This window comes from Pteronotus mesoamericanus, unplaced genomic scaffold, assembly GCF_021234165.1.
Source record: "Pteronotus mesoamericanus isolate MK-2021 breed Mesoamerican mustached bat unplaced genomic scaffold, CSHL_Meso_final contig_74, whole genome shotgun sequence".
NCBI lineage: Eukaryota > Metazoa > Chordata > Mammalia > Chiroptera > Mormoopidae > Pteronotus > Pteronotus mesoamericanus.
The window spans coordinates 818,172-841,272 of record NW_026555247.1 but is presented as its reverse complement, the minus strand read 5'-3'; the positions used below and the strand labels follow the sequence as shown (position 1 = coordinate 841,272).

The 23,101-nt window shown below is 37.5% G+C and overlaps 1 protein-coding gene across 14 annotated transcripts in view; it reads right to left on the bottom strand.

Annotated features, from left to right (window-relative positions):
* Positions 1 to 23,101, bottom strand: part of DLGAP1 (DLG associated protein 1) — an 870,852-nt gene that overhangs the window by 264,525 nt on the left and 583,226 nt on the right. The window contains exon 1 of one of the 14 annotated variants that reach the window (XM_054583396.1): positions 13,154 to 13,249. The exons of 12 other annotated variants lie outside the window; for them this stretch is intronic. In XM_054583396.1, the coding sequence (XP_054439371.1) occupies positions 13,154 to 13,204 (51 nt within the window). In that variant the 5' untranslated portion in view covers positions 13,205 to 13,249. Of the gene's footprint in view, positions 1 to 13,153; positions 13,250 to 23,101 lie in introns of those variants that run through there. One more of the 14 variants, XM_054583390.1, reaches the window with a different exon arrangement.

The window sequence follows — 23,101 nt, the reverse complement described above, 5'->3', positions numbered from 1 at the left end:
CCCATATCTACGTGTGGTGGATAAAAATTTGGGAGGGATATCTCGGGAGCGAGGAGCCCCAGGCACACACCAGGCCCCCAGCCCAGGGTTCCAGTGTCAGGAACATAAGTCTCCACAACTTCAGGCTGCAAAAGCCAGTGGGGATTGAGTTGGTAGAAAAAACTTCTGGAGCCCCAAGCAGTTCCTCTTAAAGAACCCACACGCAGATTCACATACTCATACATTCCCTCTGAGTTCCAGCACTGGGGTAGCTGCTTGAAAGGCACCAGAGGCACACAGGGAGAAACTGAAGTGTCTGGCATCAAGGTGAGCAGAGGCCATAGTCCCTTTTCTGAACCCACCCCACTCCCACTGAGCCAGCAAGCTTGTGCCATATCTGAGACCCCATCAACCTGGCTAACACTGTTTGCATTGCACTGGAGATCCTCTGAGGCTCTGAGCCACCAAACTTATCGGCCCACACAAGCTGATTTTTCCATATGAATGGCTGGTCTTGGCTCCTGCTTTGCAACTTCTAAATCCTCTCAAATAAGCAACAGCTGGCCTCAGTGAGCCCCAGGCCTGGCACTAGCAGCAGCCAGCCTAGATTCACAGATTGGCTTTGCCTGGGAATCCTCAATCCCAGCACAAGCTGCAGGTATCTCAGATTGCTTTATATCTCAGGCAGGGTGGCCATGGGTAAAACACAGGTGGGGACTGACTTCGCCCAGCACCAACCGGAAAACCCCAGAGCCTGTGCACCCAGTGGGCAGCTACAGACTATGTCAGAGCACCACCACCCTGCCCCTGCACAGCTGATCCTCTATGGAGGGCAGAGGGTTGTGGTCGGTGGTCACAGCTAATCCTTACAGCTGACTGACCTAAGTAAATCCCTCCCATTGATCTGCCAACAGCAACCAAGGCTCAACTCTAAGAGGGGAGTGTACTCAGCTCTTACAAAGGGCATACCTCAAGTACCCAGCTTGGGTGATAGGAAAGGCTGTGCCACTGGACCCTACAGGACACCTACCACAATAGGCCACACTACCAAGACACAGAGTCAAAGCAACTCTACCTAATACATAGAAACAAACACAAGGAGGCTGCCAAATGAGGAGACCAAGAAACATGGCCCAAATGAAAGAACAGATCAAAACTCCAGAAAAAGAGCTAAACAGGATGGAGATGAGCAATCTATCAGGTGCAAAGTTCAGAACACTGGTTATAAGGATGCTCAAGGAACTTTGTGAGGACCTCGGCAGCATTAAAACGATCTGTTCAGAAATGAAAGATCCACTAACTGGAATAAAGAACAATTTACAGGGAAACAGCAATAAAGTAGATGAAGCTGAGAATCAAATCAATGATTTCAAACATAAGGAAGCAAAAACCAACCAATCAGAACAGCCAGAAAGAAGGTACCCCCAAAATGAGGATAGTATAAACAGCCTTGGGACTACTTCAAGAGGTCCAACATTCTCAACAAAGGGGTGCCAGAAGAGAAAGAGCAAGAAATTTGAAATCTGTTTGAAAAAATAATGAAAGAAAACTTCCCTAATTTGGTGAAAGAAATAGACATGCAAGTCTAGGAAGCACAGAGTGTACCAAACAAGATGGATGCAAAGAGGCCCACACCAAGACACATCATAATTAAAAAGCCAAAAGTTAAATACAGAGAGAGGATTTTAAAAACAGCAAGAGAAAAGCAGTTAGCTACCTACAAGGGCATACCCATAAGACTGTCAGCTGATTTCTCAAAAGAAACTTTGCAGGCTAGGAGGGATTGGCAAGAAATATTCAAAATCATGAAAAGAGGGGACCTACAGCTGAGATTGCTCTACCCAATAAAGCTATCATTTAGAATTGAAGGGCAGATAAAGAGCTTCCCATAGAAGAAAAAAACTAAAGGAGTTCATCGTCACCAGACCATTATTATATGGCATTATTATATTATAAAGGGCATTATTTAAGAAAAAAAAATCAAACCTATGAAAAATAAAATGGAAATAAATACATATCTACCAACAATTGAGTCTAAAAATCTAAAAATCAAACTAAGCAAACAAGGAGAGCAGAGATAGAATCATGGATACTGAGAGTGTTTTGACGGTTTCCAGATGATAGAAGGATGTGGGGGAATGGGTGAAGAGGCGAGGGATTAGTAAGTACACATTGGTAGGTACAGAATAGCCATGAGGATGTAAAGTGCAGTATAGTAAATGGAGTAGTCAAAGAACTTATATGCATGATTCACGGACATGAACAATGGTGGGAGAATTGCCTGAGGGAGTAGGGTGCTGGGTAGATGGGGCAAAGGGGGAAAATCAGGACATCCGTATAGCATAATCAATAAAATATAATTAAAAAATTATGTCTGGGAAGCATTTGGGTTCATGGAATATTTAAATCAGAAGTTCCTAGCACATATAAATCACTATAAGTAGAGGGAAACTTAGGCATCTGACCTGATTGCATTTGGAGAATTATCATAGGCTAGTTTAGAAGGATTTAATTCAGGAACAATTTTCATATGTTACTTGAATATGTAGATTTACAAAAGATAGAGTACCTCAATGTAAAAATTCTGTTATTACATTAATTTAACAATACAAATTGACAATTTATTTCTCAAGAGGTTGATAATATAAAAAATTAAAAGACTAATATATAAAAATAATAGCTGTAATTTATTCAACTGATAAATTGGTATAAAGATTTATTTACTAGGTAATTCATTACAGCATTCTTTTTAAAAGATAAAATGTGATACTGTTCCTCAATGTGTAGTGTTAATATGCTAGTTCCTCCATATGTGATGCTAAAATGTTGTAGAATGTGGTCTCTATGAAGTCAGGAATTTTGTTCTGTTCAATTCTGAATTTTTAGTGCCTGGAACAGTGCCCAACACATGGAAGATGAGCATAAAACATTTGGTAACTGAATGAATAGTCCCATACAATGAAGAATTTTATAGCTATTAAAAAGAGGGAGGTAGACCTGTATGTTCTGGCATGCAAAGACCAATATATACTAAAGTAAAAGGGCCAAGTGCTGAATTGTATTTATGTTATGATACCAGCTTTTTGAAAAAGAAGAAAACATGCTTATCTATCTCTATGTCTATATATGCACAATATATACATACATATTTTTGTGTGTGAATATATGCATAAAATGTCAGAAGAAAAGTGTTAAAGTGATAACAGCAGTGGTCACCTTCAGAGAGTAGGAATGCAGAGACTGGGCAGCAGGGGGCTCTTCCTTTTAACTCTATACCATTGTGTATTCTTTGTATTTTTTCCAGAATTAACATATATAACTTTTATTAAATAATGAATTGTATGGAAAAACCCCAAACCTATTTTTATTAAAAAAAGATGAACTCTGTGGAGAGATTGAAATCCTACAGCCCATATAGGTCTGTTTTTAGAATTTGTGTTAACTTTATGTGATCTCAGTCTACAGAGCCTACGCCATTACTGGCAAAGAAAACCCAAGGAAGAAGTTATAAATGGAAACTAATGAGTGTGGGTAGGAGAATTAGAAAGTAGAAACTTTATTATTAAAGTATATAGTGTGTTTTTCTATTTTTTCAGTTTGGGCTAGAATTTTATATAAAAAGTTAAGAAATGTACATATGACTGAATGGAAAAACCCACATGTTCTGTGTCAGTCGGCACCACTTATTTTCAATGAAATAAAATAGCTTATTTAAACTTTGAATTTTCCCATTGGGTTTAGACGATTCAGCTGTTTATACAGCAGCACTCTGCTTAAAAATAGATGGGATGACATTTGTGGGTGCTTATAAAAAATATCCTTTGGAGAAAGAAACAGAATTCTAATGCCACATTTACCATTTATATTATGTAAGAAAGACAAGTTCGATGTCATGAGGACTTCATGTAAATTATTCTCCTTTCTAACATATAACTTATAGCTATTTGGAACCAATTCCAATCATTTAATATATGATAGATATATAAAGATATCTCAGCTGAGTTTTAGTTTTTGGTGACTATAATTAATTTAATGGTTAGAAAGAGTTTTTAATAATTGCAAATGGAGTTTTTTTTCTTCTTTTACCCTTCTAATTACGTACTCCTCCCCCCCATTATTCTTTTGTCAACTATTTATTGAATGCCTCCTGTGTGGCAGGCACTGTGATTACAAAATAAATACAAAGGTGATTTTGAGTATATTTTCCCAAATTTCACAGACTTATTTAATAATGTTTATGCCAACCTGCCAGAAATAAGTGATGAAGATTAGCCTTAAATCTGCTGTCGTATGATTCCACAGAGTCTAGGGTAAGAATTAAAATAGGTTGAGTTGAAAATATACTGTCATCCAAAATTTCAAACTGAATAGACATACAGGAGAACTGTAGTCAATGAAAGTTTGAAATACTAAAATCAGTGTTCCAATCTCGGTAGCACTGCTGATGGCAAAGGATTACGGCACCAGCAGGAAAAGAAACCAAATGTATCACTTTCCTGTCACAGAAAAATACACCTATCTCATAATCTTACTGATTTTATTTATTTTAAAAAAACACATTTTAGGAGGCAATTGCATTTATTGGCTAATATGGAAGAGGAAATCAGGTCTGTATAAGGGCAAAGACGCCTGCCAGCACTATGCAACATTTTTATCCTAGAAGTTTTCTCTGAGTACTTGTAAAAGGCAGTGGGCTTAGACTGTGTTTCTCCCTTCTTCAGGCATTCTCCCGACTCAGTGCTCTTACACAGGTGGCAGGTGAATGGTATTTGCCCACTGAGAAAGAATTATACTCTTCACTCCTCCCATTATGTGACTTCAGTGCCTGGCTTGCTCCATTTTGGTCTTGCACCCGCTCCTGCTCTGGGGTAGCCTGCTGACCTGAAGCCATCGCAGTGAGCTGCATGGAGAAAGAATTCTCAATAACCCATTCTTCCATCTCCCCTCGGAATCTACCTCTCAGAGGTAGCCTAAGTGGCCCCTCCACAGGACATATCACTTTATCATGACTGCATTTTCCTTTTCTTAGATTTTATAAATGCTTTTAATGGTCTGGATCCAAGAGTAGGGGGTTTGTGTTTTCTTTTGACTAGCATGGTATAGTTCTGAGTACCCCTTGGCATTCTGTAAAAGTGATAGGTGCTCACAGTGAACAATGGAACATGTTCTCGAGGCCCTGGGGCTGGCTGCAGGAGAACTCACGATGAGAGAAAAAAAATGAATCGAATTCCAACACAAAGGCAAGATTTAGCCTCTCATTAGGTCCAACTGCTACATGTGAGGAAGTGTGGCAATAAAATGGCACGAGGATTTCATGGGGGGCTGCGCATATTGTCTAGGCCTTCAGGATGTGTTTTCCATCTTCTTTCCAGCTGTGGTGTCATGATGTAACAGGATTTGAAATCCAAACATATGTTATATTCTTTCTTCTTTTCCTTTTATATTTAAACCTTTACTATAGTGAATTAGCTCTCCCTCCTCAATAACATAGAGTGCTTATTTCTTTTGATAAAAATGAAGCATTTAGACATAAGGTCCTATTTACATATAGTCCCTTTCATGATTCCTTTCAGCTGTGTTTCCATGTGATTTTCAACTCAGGTGTGAACACATTAATTTTGTCAACAATAGACATCATTAATCTCACACTTAATACAACTGTATCACCTCTATAAATAAAACTTTTAAAACACCAAAACTTTAAAAATATTAGACATAACATAATTGAGAAAGCAAAATAGCTGAGATTATCAAAGTCACGTGCAGTGATGAATGCACTAAACATTTTTATCTCTCTCCAAATTCTATGGTAGTTTGGGAGAAAAAGACTAATATTTTTTAACCAGTAGTACACTATTAGTTGATGACATCTAATTTCTTAGTGATGTCTTAAAAATGTAGATTGGGATGGAGCCATGGAATTAAAACAATGAGCAGGGGAGTGCAGCGGTGGGGGGTGGGAGAGAGAGAGAGAATGAGGGAGAAAGGCAGAAACTGTTAGAATAACAGTCAACCCTCTGTGGTAAGAGAACTTGACTGAGTGGGTAAAAACCCAAGTTTTCCTGGTGTTTCAGCCCAACAAAATCATTCTTCTGTTACAAGCACAGGACTTAAATACAGAGTAATACAGTCTAGTAAAATATAACTCATCTAACTTGAGATAAGGGAATATTTAAATGTAATTGTCCTTTTTAGAAGGAGATTGTTATATTTGTTTTTTAGCAATTCATCAATTTTAATCACACACATCAGAGTCTTTCAGTTGTTAAGAAATATTCCATTGTTTGGTTTATGAACAAATAGGACTACAAGTTCTTAGTAGTTCTAGAGCACAGTAACTGGGCACACTTGGTACACATATTTGCATGGCCTGCAATGCCTGGCGCTGTGCCTTGCCCATACAGGAATTGTTCAAATTCCACATATTTGGTACATGAGGGAAGTATAAGATTTTACTTATGTGCACCCCCTCCACAAAAAAACCCCCACCAAATTACTCTATTTGGTAATGTCATGAACTTTTTCTGAGTAATGAGTAAACTCTTAGAGCCAGGTTGTTAACTATGTAATTCTAAATTTTCTAAATACTTCAAATGGAAATGGAATGAATATAAAGTAGTTTACAACTTGTTCCTTAGACTTGGACATCCGAAGTAGGACTTTGAGTTGCTTGTTTATTGTGGGTAGATGCTGTAGACATTTAATCACTTGATAATTTATTAGTGATGTGGTTAATTCATAACAGATAATTTTATTCCAAATGTGCATGTGAGGTGTTTTCTACTGCTCTGACTATTTATTTTTGTAATAAAATTATGATAGGAGTATTCACTTCTAAATATTGAATTGAGCATGACAAATATATATTTTTTAAGAAAAAAATATGAATCAGACAATTTTTCCTCAAATGTGCAATACAATAGGTAAAAACCAGCCTGTAGTTTTATTATACTTCAAAATAAATTAGTGTGCATTTAATATAGTATTTTATCTATGTACCTTTTGTATCTTTTGTACCTGCCTTGGTTAAAAAAAAATGTGTTTCATTAAAGAGGTGCCAAATTCAATTTGGCAGTGAAGAAAAGTTGTTTTTAAATTCTAATTTAGATATTGAGTTGTAATTTGAACTAAACAATGAATTATAAAGGAATTAATCTTTGTTCTATGCATGAAGCAGTTCTTTCATAATTTCTTGCTTTTGTAAGAATAGGATACAAAGACTAATTTTCTCTAGACATTGACCTAGGATTCATGAACTTTATTTTCTTAATTTCATGGTAACTCTGTCCACAAGATGTGATCAATGAATCAATTCATTCATTCACTTTTATTGACTACTTCCAATATGTGAAGCTCTGTGGGGGCGGAAGACACAACTATCAATAGATTCATATTTGCCCTCAGGAATCTTTCTGTCTGTTGAAGGGAGAGGTGAGATTAGTGAAGGGTAGGGAGTAACAAACACTCAACCATGGCTAAAATCAACTGTGTAAATTTCTAGAAAACACACATGAGACAGTGCAATTAGCATGGAAGTTGGTCCAAGGAGGTCATACCTGACCTGTTACCTGGTGATGGGCATACTTTGCCAGCTGAGCTCAGGGCAAGGTGATATTACAGCAGAGGAAACAGTGTGGAGGCATGGCCGTATGCAATGGCACGCTGTGTTCTGTAGGAAATAACAAGCTACGTACAATACACGGAGAGTTGAAATAAAACAAACTTCACTTCTGGTGGAGTCCTCTCTGGGGACTGCTAGAAACAGATTAAGGTGAAGGCACTCAGTCTCCTGTTAATAGTCTTGACTTGATCTAAGGCACAACACATCTTTTTCAGAATTCCTTTTCTTAGATTTTTTAAAAATCAGTCATATGGCTGAAGCAATGAAATGGCTGCTTTTGTTTCTGGGACACAGGTCATCTTTTCTAAATCTACATTTCCTTCCTTTCTCAGCAAGCCTGGCCGCCCAGGGAAACTTCCCAAACTAGCCTTCCTTCTTAATTGAGCCTTCTTTCCTGAACAGGGTACTCACCATCTGCTCGGCCACCCTCCACAGCCACATCCCACCCTCAGACGCCATTCATTACATCCCTTGTCCACAAGACTTCACTTCTGTTTATGCCTAAAATCCCTATACATGGCTTCACCCTTCCATCTTCTCCGGCATTTCCTCTAACACAGGGCTCTGGCTCTGTGATACCTCTAACTGTGCCCTCAGGTGCACATTTAACACTTAAAGGCTTCTCTACCCCATGCATCACCCTTTCTTATATTATCAGCTCATCCAGAGTCATCTTTCATTTTCCAAAATATCACCACAGTATTAGTTTCCTATGGCTGCTTTGTCAAATTATCACAAACTTAGTGGTTTAGCAACTCACATTTATTCTCTCACAGTCCTGGAGGCAGAAGTCCAAAACTGGTTCACTGAACTAAAACCAAGGTTTCAGCAGGGCTGAGATCCCTCTGGAAGTTCTCTGGGAGAACCCATTTCCTTGGCTTTTCCACCTCCGAGAGCTGCATCCCTTCTCTTCCTTCCCGGCTCAAGCCCCTTTCCTCCAACTTCAAAACCAGCAGCACAGCCTCTTCACACCTGTCTGCTCCCACAGTCACATGGCCTTCTTCTATGATCAAGTATCCCTCTGCCTCCCTTTCATAGGGACACTTGTGGTCACATTTAGTGCCTGCCCAGATAATCCAAGATAATGTCTCCATCCCAAAATCATTAATTTAGTCACATCTGCAAAGTCACATTTCCCATATAAAGTAACATCGACTGTTTCTGGGGATTAGGGTGTGGCCATATTCTGAGCCATTTTCCACATACCACAACCACCAACACTACTTTATGGTTAATTAAGTACCTACTCTGTGCCAGGCATTATGTTATGAGGTAGCCACCATTATTACCTCTGTTTACAAAGATAATTGACTCAGTCAAGGTCACATAGAGAAATGGCAGAAACAGGATTCAAACTGATGTCTGTCAATGCAAAAGGCTTTGCTGCTCACACAATGCTGTATTGTCTCTCACACTTTGAGACGGTGTCACACGTGTTCCTTTGGATCACAAGAACCCTGAAGACTATTGTGGTCAACACAAAATGGAACATTTCCCAGAAATTTTACATTGCCCTTTTCTAGATTTATTTCCAGATATTTCTTCCACAGAGAGCACTGATAATTAAATGCTTGGGTGGGAACAAGTAGCAATTTGCTTCCCCGTGAAAGACCAGTGGAAGCCCCCTGAGTAGCCTGACATCAGGCTGTGGCTAATGAACATTAAGGGCTCACTGAGCGCAGGCAAAGCTCTGTGAAAAGAGCAATCACAGAGAAGAACCAGGGAAAAAAAGTGTTGAAAAGGACAATGGAAATGAAAGAGAAATGTAAGGCTCAGCTGCTTTCACTGTGGAGAGAGCAAGAAAGGCAGAACACTCCTGGAGGCATAGGGGCCACAGAAGAAAGCCTAAGAGTAAAGAATACAGCACAAAGGAAGGTACTTTCAGAGTAACTATTAGGGGAGAGTAAACGGGGGCAGACCACTGGAGGTCCAAAACCAAATGAACAGGTAGGCAGTGACAAATCTAAGTGGTTGTTTTTTTACAACCTACTATTCATTTTTAAGATTGAAATTTTCTCTCTTTCTAAGCAGGCAGTGGGCCATGCGGAGAATAGAAAGGGATGGCCCTGGGAGTCAGCAGACCCAGGGGCAGTTTCCTCAAGAACAGTGTCACTTAGGGCAGCTTGAGCCTCAGCTGTCTCATTTATAAAATGGGAATGTGGACAAGATGAAAGGATTTATGTGAACCACTTTATCACAGTACTTTGCAAGAATAAGTAACAAAGAATCATTGCACTCAGTTTCTGCAACATTATCAAAACAAAAGACGCTTGTTAGGGAGTCCAAATATCTATTTACGCATTCCTACAGAGTTTACTTCCTGCTTGATCATGGCTACTAATTGTGAATAAAAGACTGGATATCTTCCTTCACGGAACTAATAGGTTAGTGAAGTAGGCACTCCTATATAGAATAGAGGCAGCATGATAAAGGACTGATGGATGCTAAGAGAACACATTGGGAGAAGGTACTGAACTCAAACCTAGATAAAGGGCTTCCTGGAGAAAGTGTCATCTCAGAGGAGACCAGAAAGCTGAAAGGGGGTTCAGAGGGAAGAGAGGAGTTTGGGATGGATGGAGAGAAGGGACAAAAGAGAAAGCAGGTCATGCAAAGGACCTGGACTTGAGGACATGGCACCTTTGAGAAAGTTGAAAGTTGATCAGTATGGCTGAAATGAAGATTGGACAGAGGGTGTGTTAAGAAATGAGGCTGTGAAGGCAAAGGTCTTCACTTATGTCATACCCTGTAAATCATGTTAAGGAGTTTGGACTTTATATCACGGGTAAGAAGGAATCATTGAAGGATTCATATGTGATTTAGTGATTTGATGTGTATTTTAGAAACATTATCTGGGCTACCATACATGGAATGGACTGTGCTAAGGGAAAACTAAGGGCAGGAGGGTGACTTAGAGAGAGTTACAATAATCTAGGTGAGAGACCAGAGAGGTTTAACTAGGATAGTGGCAGATGGGATGGAGAGAAGTTAATAGAAATAAAATTTATAAGACTTGGTGACTTTCCACTCATTTACTCATTCATCCAACCAACTTCCATGAGTTTACCTCAGAAATGTGAGGGTGAGGTAGAGGGGAAATACTCAAGGTTTTCCCGTGTTTCTGGGTTGGAAAAAAAAAAAAAGGATAGTCAGTGGTGCTGTTTGCGGAGGCAGGAAGCCTGTGGGGAGGATACTAAGCCCAGTTTTAGAGATGTTAGGTTTTGAGCAATGCCTTCATTTTTATAATGCAGATATCCTTGTGTTCTCCAGCCTGTGAGTTTAAATTGGGTAACAGTAACAATAATAACCAGCTTTAGTGATGTTTTAGTCCTCTCTTATCTTTCCTCTTCCTTCTCCACTTAATTTTGATTGCCCCCAACAACGGGCTTCCCATGTATTTGGGAACAAATCTGTTTGCTGCCTTCTGCTCAGGTCTCTTTGCGGCGGTGCCAAGAACATCTTATGATGGTGGGCCATCTGTAACAATGGTGCTGTGTCAGTTACCACTGTCCTCAGTGGATGGACGCTCTGTGGTCTTTGCTAAGTGCACGTGTATATGTGTGTGAGAAGGCAAGGTGGTGGTGCTGTTTCTCTAGATTTTCTGCAGTAACACTGAGAGTTAACCTGTGAGTCTGTAAATAATATATGCCTTGCATCTGGCAACTGCATCTCATCTTGAAGCATGAGTGGGTTGACCGCTGGAGACGAAAGAACCATGAAAGGGAGGCTGGTCAGATAGCTTTGCAGATTTACATCATTAGTTTGGTGTTAGGTAGCAACAATGGATAAAGTGTCATGCTGATATGAAATCTTTCATTTTGTACCAATGACAGGAAATAGAAGAAAACAGCTTGGTGGTCATAAAAATTTGTTTTCTAGTTAGTTTTTTCCAGCTTTAAAATGGAGACAATGTACTCCATAGGTTCTGGACAAATGATAGTGGGGAGAAGAGAAATGGGAAAAATATGAGAATTAAAGGAGCAAAAAGTGCATGGGGCAGCCAGGATGGTCTGGAGCAAAGAAGTGTGAAAGGAAAAGGGAGGAAAGTGGAAAAGAAAGTGAATACATTACACATCCAAAACAATCCACTATATTTGAGCTCCCAATAGAGTTCTACAAACAGAGAATAGCCATGAAATTGAACATATTTTAAAACCTCAAAGTATGAATAGATAACATATATCTGTCTTGGTGTTCTTAAAAATGAACTGTGATAGAATAAAATGACACACTCCTACTTCTCATTGGTTTACTAAATTAGAGACATTTCCAGAGAAATGGATAAAATTTATAGGTGGAGCATGGATGATATGTAAGTGGAACTAAGTCATTAGTGGTAGCTAAATACTTGTGCTCAAATGTCCTGTTTGTACTTCTAAGAAAAACAGACACTGAACAATTTAAGGGGATGGTAATAAAAATCCTTTCATTTCTATAAACGTCTGTTTGTAATGTTTAAAGATTTCTACAGAACAACAGCATCGGGTGTCCATTGCCCATTTCCCACACAGGAAAACAGAATGGGAAGATCAGACAGTAGGAACAGGAGAAATATTTATTTCCGTTCTTTTTCTCCAAAATTTCCCACATAGTTTTGCTTTTTTGAATAGACCCTCTAAAATATCTTTTGAGGTCACCTACTTTGAGAGAATAGAGGCTCTAATTTTCAGGTGACATGGCAATGAGCCCAGAGAACATAAATCTTAATCATATTTCCCATTTTTGTCATTTTTGCAGAAAAGATTATAATTTCCTCTCCATCTTGCTAAGTGTTTGCTAGTTACAGGGATTTGTACTTCAATCTGACTAAAATAAAAATCTCTGTATTAAAGGCTGGAAAACTGGATCATAAAAAGCATAGCCAAAGTAGCCACGGAAGTCTCCGAGAGGGCTCATGGTTTTTAATTCCATGAACTTCAGTGAAGAAACATATGTACATTTTCCACATGCACCGAAATCATTGCAGCCATGGTAAATAAATAGCCAAAATTCATATTACTGGCATACTGCTACTTTAAAAATACAATCTTACAAAATAAAACCCAACTAAACTAAAGTTAGAATAATTTTAGCAGCTGAAAATACTACCTTCTCTAGAATAACATGTACTTAGATATGAAATGACTCAGGAATGAACACGATGTATGCATTTTGTTTTCTTTAGAGCACATTCAACATCAATTTATAATATATCATGCTAAATATATTCAATAAATAAGCAGCAGTTAAATAACTTTGTGCTGCATTTAAATAGTCTGCTATTTTAGCTAAATTCACTTTGCACTATAGATGGTAAAAAATTATTACATAGATGACATTCTTACTAAAAAGCTTTATTTCTCCCTCAGCCCCTCTAGTACCATAAACAACCTAATCAAAGGAAAAGGGTGCATTGGGGGTACTCCTGACAAAATTGTTCATTACAAATTCACAGACATAGTGAAACATAAAATTAATTCCAGCATGTTAAAAGCAGAATTATGAATTAGCACAGAAATCAAAGACAAAGAGACTATTTATTTTCTTTTCCATAGCCCAGCATTGCCATTAGCTTACCTTATTAGCTGAAATGCCAAACAGAATGTCTTTATGGAAAATTAAGTTCATTATTCATCTCAGCTCTGATTTGGTGTGGTGCAGCTGAGAGCATTTAGCTTCTCTCTATGATTTGCCGATGCAAAGTGGGTGAGTAAGGCAGTAAACACAGAACTTGGGAGGTGGGGAGTGGTTGGCCATGGCTCACAACTCTAGACTTGCAACTTTACATTTTATTCATATGAAATACCTAATGAAATCAAATCTTATCACTAAAGAATATCACTTAAGTGAATACTCAGTACAGATTTTTTAAGCCCACACAATTTTGCATAGCATTTGCAGAAATAATGCCCTGCATGCCCACCGTCCCAGAAAAATTACATTGCTATTTTTCACTATCTCAGTGGATTCTCAGGCTATTGATTCACATATAGTGGATAATGTATATTCTGTCAAGGAGAAATGCACATGGGGAAGCAATCTCAGCAATTTTCTTAAAAGAGAACACCTGTGATTGTCTGACTAGTGATGGAAAGACAGATGCATTTTACAGTTTTGAACAAATTGGATACAACATTCAGGTAGATAATAAAGAGAGAGACTTTGGGGCTCTAGGAGTAAAATAGCAATAGATATCTTTCCTCTGGGCATAAAATGTTTTTTAAAAAGTCATATTCTTCAATAGTTATTAATTTTTTAAATGATGAAGCATGATTTAAAATTTCTTTGGCAAACACCTTTTCTTTCTTAACAAATAAATGACTTTCATAGAAAATCTTGCAGAAAAATCTTGTTTACTTAAAGCGTGTCTCTTTCCAGATGGGCAAAAGAGCTGTTACAGCTTCCTGTCCCAGGTGTTTTAGTTCATAGAATATGAGTGGGCATCACATATTAAAATCCAGCTTTTCCAAGTAAAACGTACAATCACAATAGCAAGACCAGTCCTAGGTTATTTATCAATAGACAAGGACAATGTGACTGAGCAAAGCAACTTTAGCTTTAAGACTTTTAAACCTTTCTTGCCTTCGTCACACTGCAAAACGAGACTCTAAAATTCTCCTCTCCTGAGTTAATAAGACTGACTGCCTCTAATGAGAAATAACCAAGAAAAAGTAACAATTAGTTTATTTTTGCCTTAAAACCTTAAACAGAGTTACCATATGACTCAGCAATTCCACTGTTAGGTATATATCCCGGAGAAATGAAAACATGCATCCACACAATCATTTGTACACAAATATTTATAGCACCATTATTCATAATAGCCCATAAGTACAAACAACCCTAGTTTCTTTCCACTGATGAATGGATTAAAAAATGTGTGCTGTCTATACGATGGATTATTATTTGGCATTAAAAATAAACAATGTATTAATATATGCTACAATATAAATGAACTTTGAAGACAGTGTACTGTTTGGAAAAAGAGCCAGTCACATAAGATCACATATGGTATGATTCACTTATATGAAATGTCCAGAATAGGAAGAATCCATGGAGACAGTAAGTAGGTTAGTGGTTGCCCTGGGCTTGGGGTAGGAGTACTGGGAAGTGAATGTTTCTTATTGCAGTGATGAAAATGTTTATCTTAGGCTGATATTTGTACAACTCTGAATGTATTAAAACCATTGAACTGTACACTTTAAATAAATAAATTGTATGGTTTACAAATTATATCTTGATAAAGTTCATAAAATTATTAATTTGACACATAAACATTGTCATATAATATTTATAATTATAAGAATTAGCTATATATTACAAATTCTGTAGAAGATAGATAGGGAGAGATGGGAAACAGTAGGGATAACCCCAAACATGGGAACTTCTTGAGGACTCACCAGCTGTAGGCCTACCTAGAGAACCATCTGTTGTCAGTATTTAATCATGGCTAATTTTCACTATGACAAAATCCTGAAACCAGAGAGAGTGAGAGCAAGAGGGAAAAGAGGAGGAGGAGGACGAGAATAAAAAAGAAGAGGAAGAATTGAAGAAAGGAAAGGAAAGAAAGAGAAGGAGAATAGGGGGAGACTCATTTTTTAAAAATCTTTATTATATTTTTCCCGTTACCACTCAGGCCCCTCTTCCCCCCAGCAATCACCATGCTGTTGTCCTTGTCCACGACTCCTTTTTACTCTTTTTTGATTAGATAGCATGAAAGGGCTGGCAGTTCAAGAGGGAAAGTGTGATCACAAACCTTAATTCTGATGCTATAACATCAAATGATTGAGATGAGAATAATAGAAGAATGCCTTCAAAGAAACCAAAAAACTTGTACAGGGAGGATTTTGAAGTGTTTGAATTAAAGGAATTTTTTTCAAACATGAGAAGTGAGTTCACAATCAAGGAAGAATACACGGAATGATGAGCATCTACAAGAACTGCACCAAAGAGCTAAAGCACAGGGTAAAATAAAGTTTGTGAGTTAAAAAAAAGGAATAAAAAACCCCAAGGACATAAAAAAAATAGCCCATTTTAAAAGATATGAATTGGAACAAATAGAAGAACATGAGCAATCTCAAGGCCTAGTCCAGGTGGTACCGTGTGAACAGATGATGACGAAGGAGGAGGAAGAGCAGCCGCAGCAGCAGGAGGAAGAGGACAAAACACCAAACGTTTGAACTTTATCATTTTCTCTATCAAAGAAAATGATCTTCAAATTGGAAAGGATAGAAGAAAAAGCACGGTGAAGAGAAATTTAAATCCCAGGAAAACCTCTTCCATGCAGATAACTCAGGAACTTGTATTTTTATTCCTAATCTCCCATATGAATTTGGGCACTGAACAACTTCATTTAGACACCTCAAAGCACTTCATACACAGCACCTTCAAATCATGCTCATTTGCTCCTCTCTCCCCTCCACCTACCTCCTCACTGTACCTCTTTTAGTGTTGCCTCCTTTAGGGAATGGAATCACTATCTTTTAAGTAAGGCAGAAACATAGCTACCATTCTGAACACCTCCTTCACTGTGCACATCGCCCGGTCCTGTAGATTGTAACCTCTGGAAACTATCCCCTGGCTTCAAGATCGCTGCCACCGTCCTTATCCATTTCCTTTCACCGGAAATACTCTACTTCTCTTCTAACTGGTTCTCCTTCCATTTTACCTATCTTTTGATTTCATCTAAAGAGATGTTTTCAAAAGACAAAGTGGATATTAGCTTTCCACATTCTTACCATCCTACACACACAAACAAGTACATAAAAATTCAAAATATTATTCCATTTATTGGAATATATTTTAAGAAACTTGAAATACTAATTTGAAAGAATATACATGTCCCTATATTCACTGCAGCATTATTTACAATAGCCAAGATTTGGAAGGAGGCCAAGTGCCCATCAGTAGAAGAGTGAATGAAAAAGCTGTGGTACATTTACACAAGGGGATACTACTTGGCCCTAAAAAAGAAAAAAATTACCTTTTGCAGCAGCATAGTTGGACCTGGAGATTATTATGCTAAGTGAAATAATCCAGCGAGAGAAAGGCAAATTCTGCATGGTTTCACATTTATGTGGAATCTAATGAACTAAAAAAACTAACCAACAAAATAGAAACAGTGCATAGATAGAGAACAGTCTGATAGCTGTCAGAGGGGAAGGGTGTTGGTGGACTGGGTGAAAAATGTGAAGAGATTAAGCAGAAAAAAAAAAAACCCCAGAAAAACAACCTAGGCCTCATAGACACAGACAACAGCAGAGGGAAAGAGTGGTGGGGGGGGGTGTAGAAGAAGGTAAAAGGGGGATAAATGGCGATGGTATTGGTTGGTGAACACACAATACAATATACAAATGATATATTATAGAACTCTACACTTAAAACCTATATAATTTTATTAACCAATATAATTGCAATGAATTCAGTAAAAAATTTTTTAAAAATTCAAATGTAAATACAACATCCAGAGCCATGAATGATATAGTCCCACAAATCTTCCCAGACTTATTTTGGTGACTTAGCCATACTTGATTCATTTCCGACTCTTTTGTTTCTTCCTGCCTTTTCATGATTCCCTAGGCTGATCACCTGATTTACACTGGCCCTTTCTTCAAATGTAAACCCCACCATTACTTCCTAGGGCATGCTTCTCTGAACTTAAATCAATGTGCTGTTACAGTATCATAATCTCCTTTGTATGTATTGAGCAAAGTGGTCACTTGGGATAGGCTTGTATTTATGAGCAGAAGGTGCAGAAGGTGCATGGGCTACTTCACTCTTGGTGCCTTTGAACACACTTGCTTGGGCTGAGTCTCTTAGATAAACTCACTGTGAAGAGACTCTGCCTTCCCCATTGGCCACTTTTCTAATGGGGCAAGAGGAATGCATAGAAGGCAGGCGGAGAACCAACATTTTGGGTTCAGACCCCCAGCTGATCTTAGATGCAAGATGTTCAGGGTAGTGCTAAGAAAGGGGCTGTGGTTTTGTGAAAAGCACTGTCTAGCGACAGTTCCTTCTGTGACAGAAACAGCTCTGATTACATGCAGGAAAGAGCTCCCAGCATAATACAACAGTGGTCCTTATCAGGGTAGTACTACATTTAAATTTACTTGTGTGACTGATTTGAAAAATGTTGATCTCCCCACTGACAATAAGGAGCATGAGAGCAGGAATCATGTCTATTTTTGATCATCTTTGTATCCTTTGCATCTATACAGAGCCTGGCAATAGTAGGGATTTAACAAATATTTTTGGATGACTGAATGGGAGAGCACTTAAATTGGCAGGCTGCGGTGAGATGGTAATGGTGGCATAATTGCTACTAGCAAAACAATTTGAGGCATGTGTTTCACCTTGGGTGTCAGGGCTCACCTTATTTATCAACCTCACCATTCTATATCTTTCTCTGGTTAACATGGCTGTGATGTCACTATGCATGATGATTCACTATTAGTTAAATACTACGTTTTGCTTAGAAAATTAGCATGCAGGATGTTGACTTAAAATATCATAAGATTTATTAGATAAATAGTTTAATCTTCCCAATGAAGACATTTCCTTTTTAAAGAGGGCATACCTAAACATATTAAGCTTATGTTTTTGTGCCTAGGCAAATTATATCTTTGTGCACTCTGAGAACTTCCAGTAGGCCCCCAGAATCAAGGTGGGTAATCTTAAATGTGGGAGCAAAAGATGAAGATAAGCCTTCTGAATCATCCAAAGATAATAGCTTGATGGGCTTGAATTTATAACACAGCATCATCCTAGAACTCGGGGTTAAATCGAAGGTCTTTGAGCCCTAAAAGAAACGGCCTGGGTGTATGAAAAAGTAGTATGCTAAGATGGCTGTGCTTCATTTTTATTTTTATTTTTGCAGATTAACTTCGTTGATAGGTAAGCACATGCCCTGAGCTTCCTTATGCAAAGCCATCTTTATAGAAAGAAAACAGTAGGAAAATATTTCCAAATGTTAACAAGACCGGTTTTCATAGAAATGTAATTTTCTCACTTCTCCTGGAATCCATTCCAAACAATAAAAACAACAATACAACCAAGTGAAGAGAAATACCCACGAATCACATTTACAGCAAAACCAGCAGAAAATCCCCAGACTCCATAGTTATCAGTGAGGGAAGCCATAACAATGTAGTAGGCAAATGGGAGGTATGAAGCAAACCTAGGTGTAGCAGGTCCCAGAAAACTCCATGGAATATGTACTTCACCCAAAGTGACGACCTCAGTATCAGAGGCTTGTGCTGTGGAACTAAAGTAGGGCCGGGACTAACACAGGTGGTGGTGAGTGAGTGGGCCAATCTCACTAAGGGGCAGAAAAATTCTTTCTGAAAATGACTGTATCATTTGGGTCCCCACGTGACAGGTAACCTGTGAGTTCATCCATGAAGTAATTGAGGGAGAAAAGAACTAGGTTTTTCTGAGTCAGAGGATGTGTGACTACATAGACGCATTATATCATAAAACAAACAGTTTATAACTGTAGCAACAGCAAAAGGAATGCTTGATTCATGAATGTTTGGGAAACTACTGCCCACTAGGCTCTGTAAAGGGAGTCAGGCTAAGAGAAAATCAGGTTAAGAGAGAGAAAATGAGGTTGACGTCTGACTTACCACAGAAATATTTAACCTCAGCTCATGGTGGAACAACATCTGTAAGATACCAAGCTAAGAAAGCAGGAGCCCAGGATTTTCTATCTAGTCAAGCTCTCCTTCAAGTATAAAGATTTAGATAAAAAAGAAAGCTTTGAATATGCTGGAATTTCAGTGATATTGCTGAAATGAGCCTTTCCAGGGGAAAATTCTAGAGGACAAACTGTAGACAGAATAATTTCAACAAAAAAAAAGTCAGTAAAGAACCAGTGACCAACCTCCCTATGTTCAGTGTAGCATTATTTATAATAGTCAAAATACTTAAAGACCCAAAGTGTCCCTCGATGGATACATGCATAAAAATGTGGTATACATGTGTATATGAGCGTATGTGTATATGTGTATATACACATATATACTATGGAATATTATTTAGCCTTAAAAAATGAAATCTTGATATCTGTGACAACATGGATGGGCCTTGAGGACATTATACTAAGCGAAATAAATCACATGGAGAAAGACAAATACTGAATGATCTCGCTTATACATGGAATCTAAAACAAAACAAAACAAATCCCTGAGTTCATGCATGTAGACAGAATCGTGGTTGCCAGAGGTAATGGCTGGGGATGGGAGAAATGTATGAAAACAGTCAACAGGTACAAACTTCCATTTACAAAGTAAACAAGTCCTGGGAATGTACTGTACAGCATGGAAGCATGGTTCATAAGGTTGTACTGCATATTTGAAAGTTGATAAGAAAATATATCTTAAAAGTTCTCATCATAAGGAAAATAATCTTTAAAATTATATGTGGTGATGGATAACTTATACATCAGGTTAGTGAAAGAAATTGCATTAAAATTTTCCTTTCTCAAACTGCCCTCGTCTGTTTAAGAATATACTAAATCCTGAAAAGAATTGGACATCTCTTTTGTGCACATTTCTAGAAGAATTTTTGTATGGAAAAAATTACATTTTCCTTGTAGGTTTCATAAAACTGTTTGTGTCTGGTCTTTTATCTGAGTCATTTTAAACTAATGTACCAATTTCTAAAATTGTGGATATATTCAAAGTTTCTGTTTTTACTGAGTTTTGAGGAGTTTATTTTTCCAAGAAATTATCCACTTAAGTTTCAATGTGTTGGTATGAAGTCTATTTCTGTTCTATTCAAATGATAGCTTTATTTTCTACTGCACAGTTATCCATGTTCCTTTCTTCATTTCTAATAGTGTTTCTATTATGTTTTTTTCCCTGAACTGGTGAGTTAATACAGACGTTCCTCAATATTATCAGTATTTTCAAAGAGCAGCAAAACAGGAAAATGTTCAGAGTGATTCTCTCTCAGTGATTTCTATTGTCTTTATTTTCTTACATATTTTACAAAATTTTCCCCATAAATGCGCATTTACTTTATGAACCTCTCCAGTAATGCCTGTAATAAAATGATATACTTTGAAACAAAGTAAAGACATGTGAGGTGAATAAGAGTCATAACTCGTTGAATGACTTTCTCTGCATGGTATGAGAGTATAAATATTTTCATGAAAAACTGCAGAACGGTCTCTAGTGGTATGCATAAGCCTTTCTTTTTTGGCCTTATTCTGAACATTTTTTTAATCATCAACTTTGAGGATGATATATTAGACACTTTTATGAGATATGACATTGTGGGAAAATATTTAAAATATTGGATTTCAGATTTAGTAGTCTCGAATTTTGACAGCAGAAACATTATTCTTGGTAGACCAAATGGTACTTTTAGGTGGGTGAATTAGAAACAAGCTGTCTCTTCCTCAAGATTTTACTGCTATTTACTGGAAAATTATAGCAATAAATAAATAACACTAAGATAATTACTGATATAAATGATGTTCCTTAAAGCTAGTGCATAACTTGCATAATAGTAAGGGGTGGCCCTGGGCTAGAGAGACATATTTATATCTGTAAAATGACATTGAATAAAAATAAATATAATGTTCGAACTTATGTTAAAACATCCTAATGCACAATATGGTCTGGGAGAAACCTGTCAACATGATTTCATGTAAAAAAATGTCTTGAAAATTTTATGTGAGTGTGAGGTAGGTTGGCATGGCTGCTGCCAGACAAGCTAGTACATTGATAGAAGAAGGGTGTTTATATTCAAAGACTTTTCAATGGACTCCGTGAAGTCCGAATTCAAGTGTAATATTGTTCACACAATTATACCATAAGGTAAGAAGGATACTGCTTTTCTTAGAACAAGATACAGTTTGTCAGTTGGGATGCTGACAGTGCTTGAGGTCCTGTTCTTAGAGAAGTGCTGAGTAAACTAGGTCTTTTGAAGATGGGCCAATGAAGACTTAGGGACAAAGAATAGTTTTCATTGAACATTTGCAGGACTGCCATGTGGAAAGAGTATTTAGATTTATTTCATATAGTTCTACATCCAAGTTAAAGGGAAATGGATTTGTATTCACAATAGAGAAGAATTGCCAAGTGTGGCAATTGGTACAAGAGTGAAATTTCAGATACCCTTTGTAGAGGTCATTTGGTAACATGTGCAAAGATCCTTAACATTTTGTATACTCCTAATATCTTGATACCTTGATATCTAATACCTTGATCCACGTAATCTACCTCCAGGAATTTCTACTGAATAAATAATTGGATGCATCTTGAGGCATTTGTAACAGTAAAAGATTTGAATAGGTTACAAAGTAAGTAGGAGGAAAAGAAAAAGAATCATGAAAAAAACTAGAATGGGGCAAAGAGAGTTGGGGAAGAAAGGATGAACTCAATGGAACAGAAACTACTATTATAATAAGTACAGGAGTGAAAAAGAGAGTGTGATATTATTAGAAAATTGCCAGTCAAAATAAGGTTGAATGCAGGCCACTGAGGCAATGGCCCATTTTTTTTTAATTAGATGAGAGAATTGTGATTGCTAAAATAAAACTTAGATTGAGGATCTCTAGTGAAGTGAGGTCAACAAAAATAGCTAATGCGGGGCGGGGGGGATTACTTTAGTCATTTGAAAGTGAAGAAACCTATCACTAATGGGTGTCAGTTTGTTTATCATGTAGAGAAAGGAAATGGATTGTTATATATTATAATGCTGCACTAATTGAGGGCTTCAGGATGTAATCTGCTAAGGAAATGCTTGCTGTAGAAGGTTAGACACTCCAGGTTAGACGACAACAGTCCAGGTTTGTGATTGTCTCCATCTGAAAATAATGGAAAGAGCCAAAAAAGAAAAGTTTTTGCAAAATAACTATTCAAAATTAAGATATTTAAATAATTTTAAGATACTAAGATTTACTTGCACTTCTTTTTTTTCAATTGAAGAATAGTACATAATATTTGGGAATATTAACCCGAAAAATAGTTGTCACATTTATCAGAAATGACATTTATGACATTATTTATAATGTTGAAAAATTGTAAATATATTCAAATGCCATATAATTGTGAAATGAATGGTCTAACCATAGTGTATTTAGCATATTTAATAGCTATACACATTTCCATTAAAATTAACAACTAAAAATAATAAGCATTTGCTAAAACGAACAGCATATATATGCATATGATGTGTACAAAATGATTTTTACCCTATCACTTTGGGAAACTGGTGGGGAATGCAGTAGTTATTTCCTAATTGCCAGATTTATAGACAAACTTTTCATTCCTTGTCTGACTCAACCAGTCTTTGGTGGTTGATCCTGTTTCTTGAAATCCTCTTCTTTCTTTGCTTCAGTGTGGTTTTGTTTTCCTTTCTTTCTGACTCTTTATTATTGCTCTCCTTTCACTTCCTGTCTGTGCTTTGAATTCTGTGTAGCCCAGGAAATTGACCTGTGCTGTCTTCCTGTCATCTTCCTGAACTCTAGAATCATAAATTCAGGACTTCATGACTCCATCTCCCTCACTTACGAAT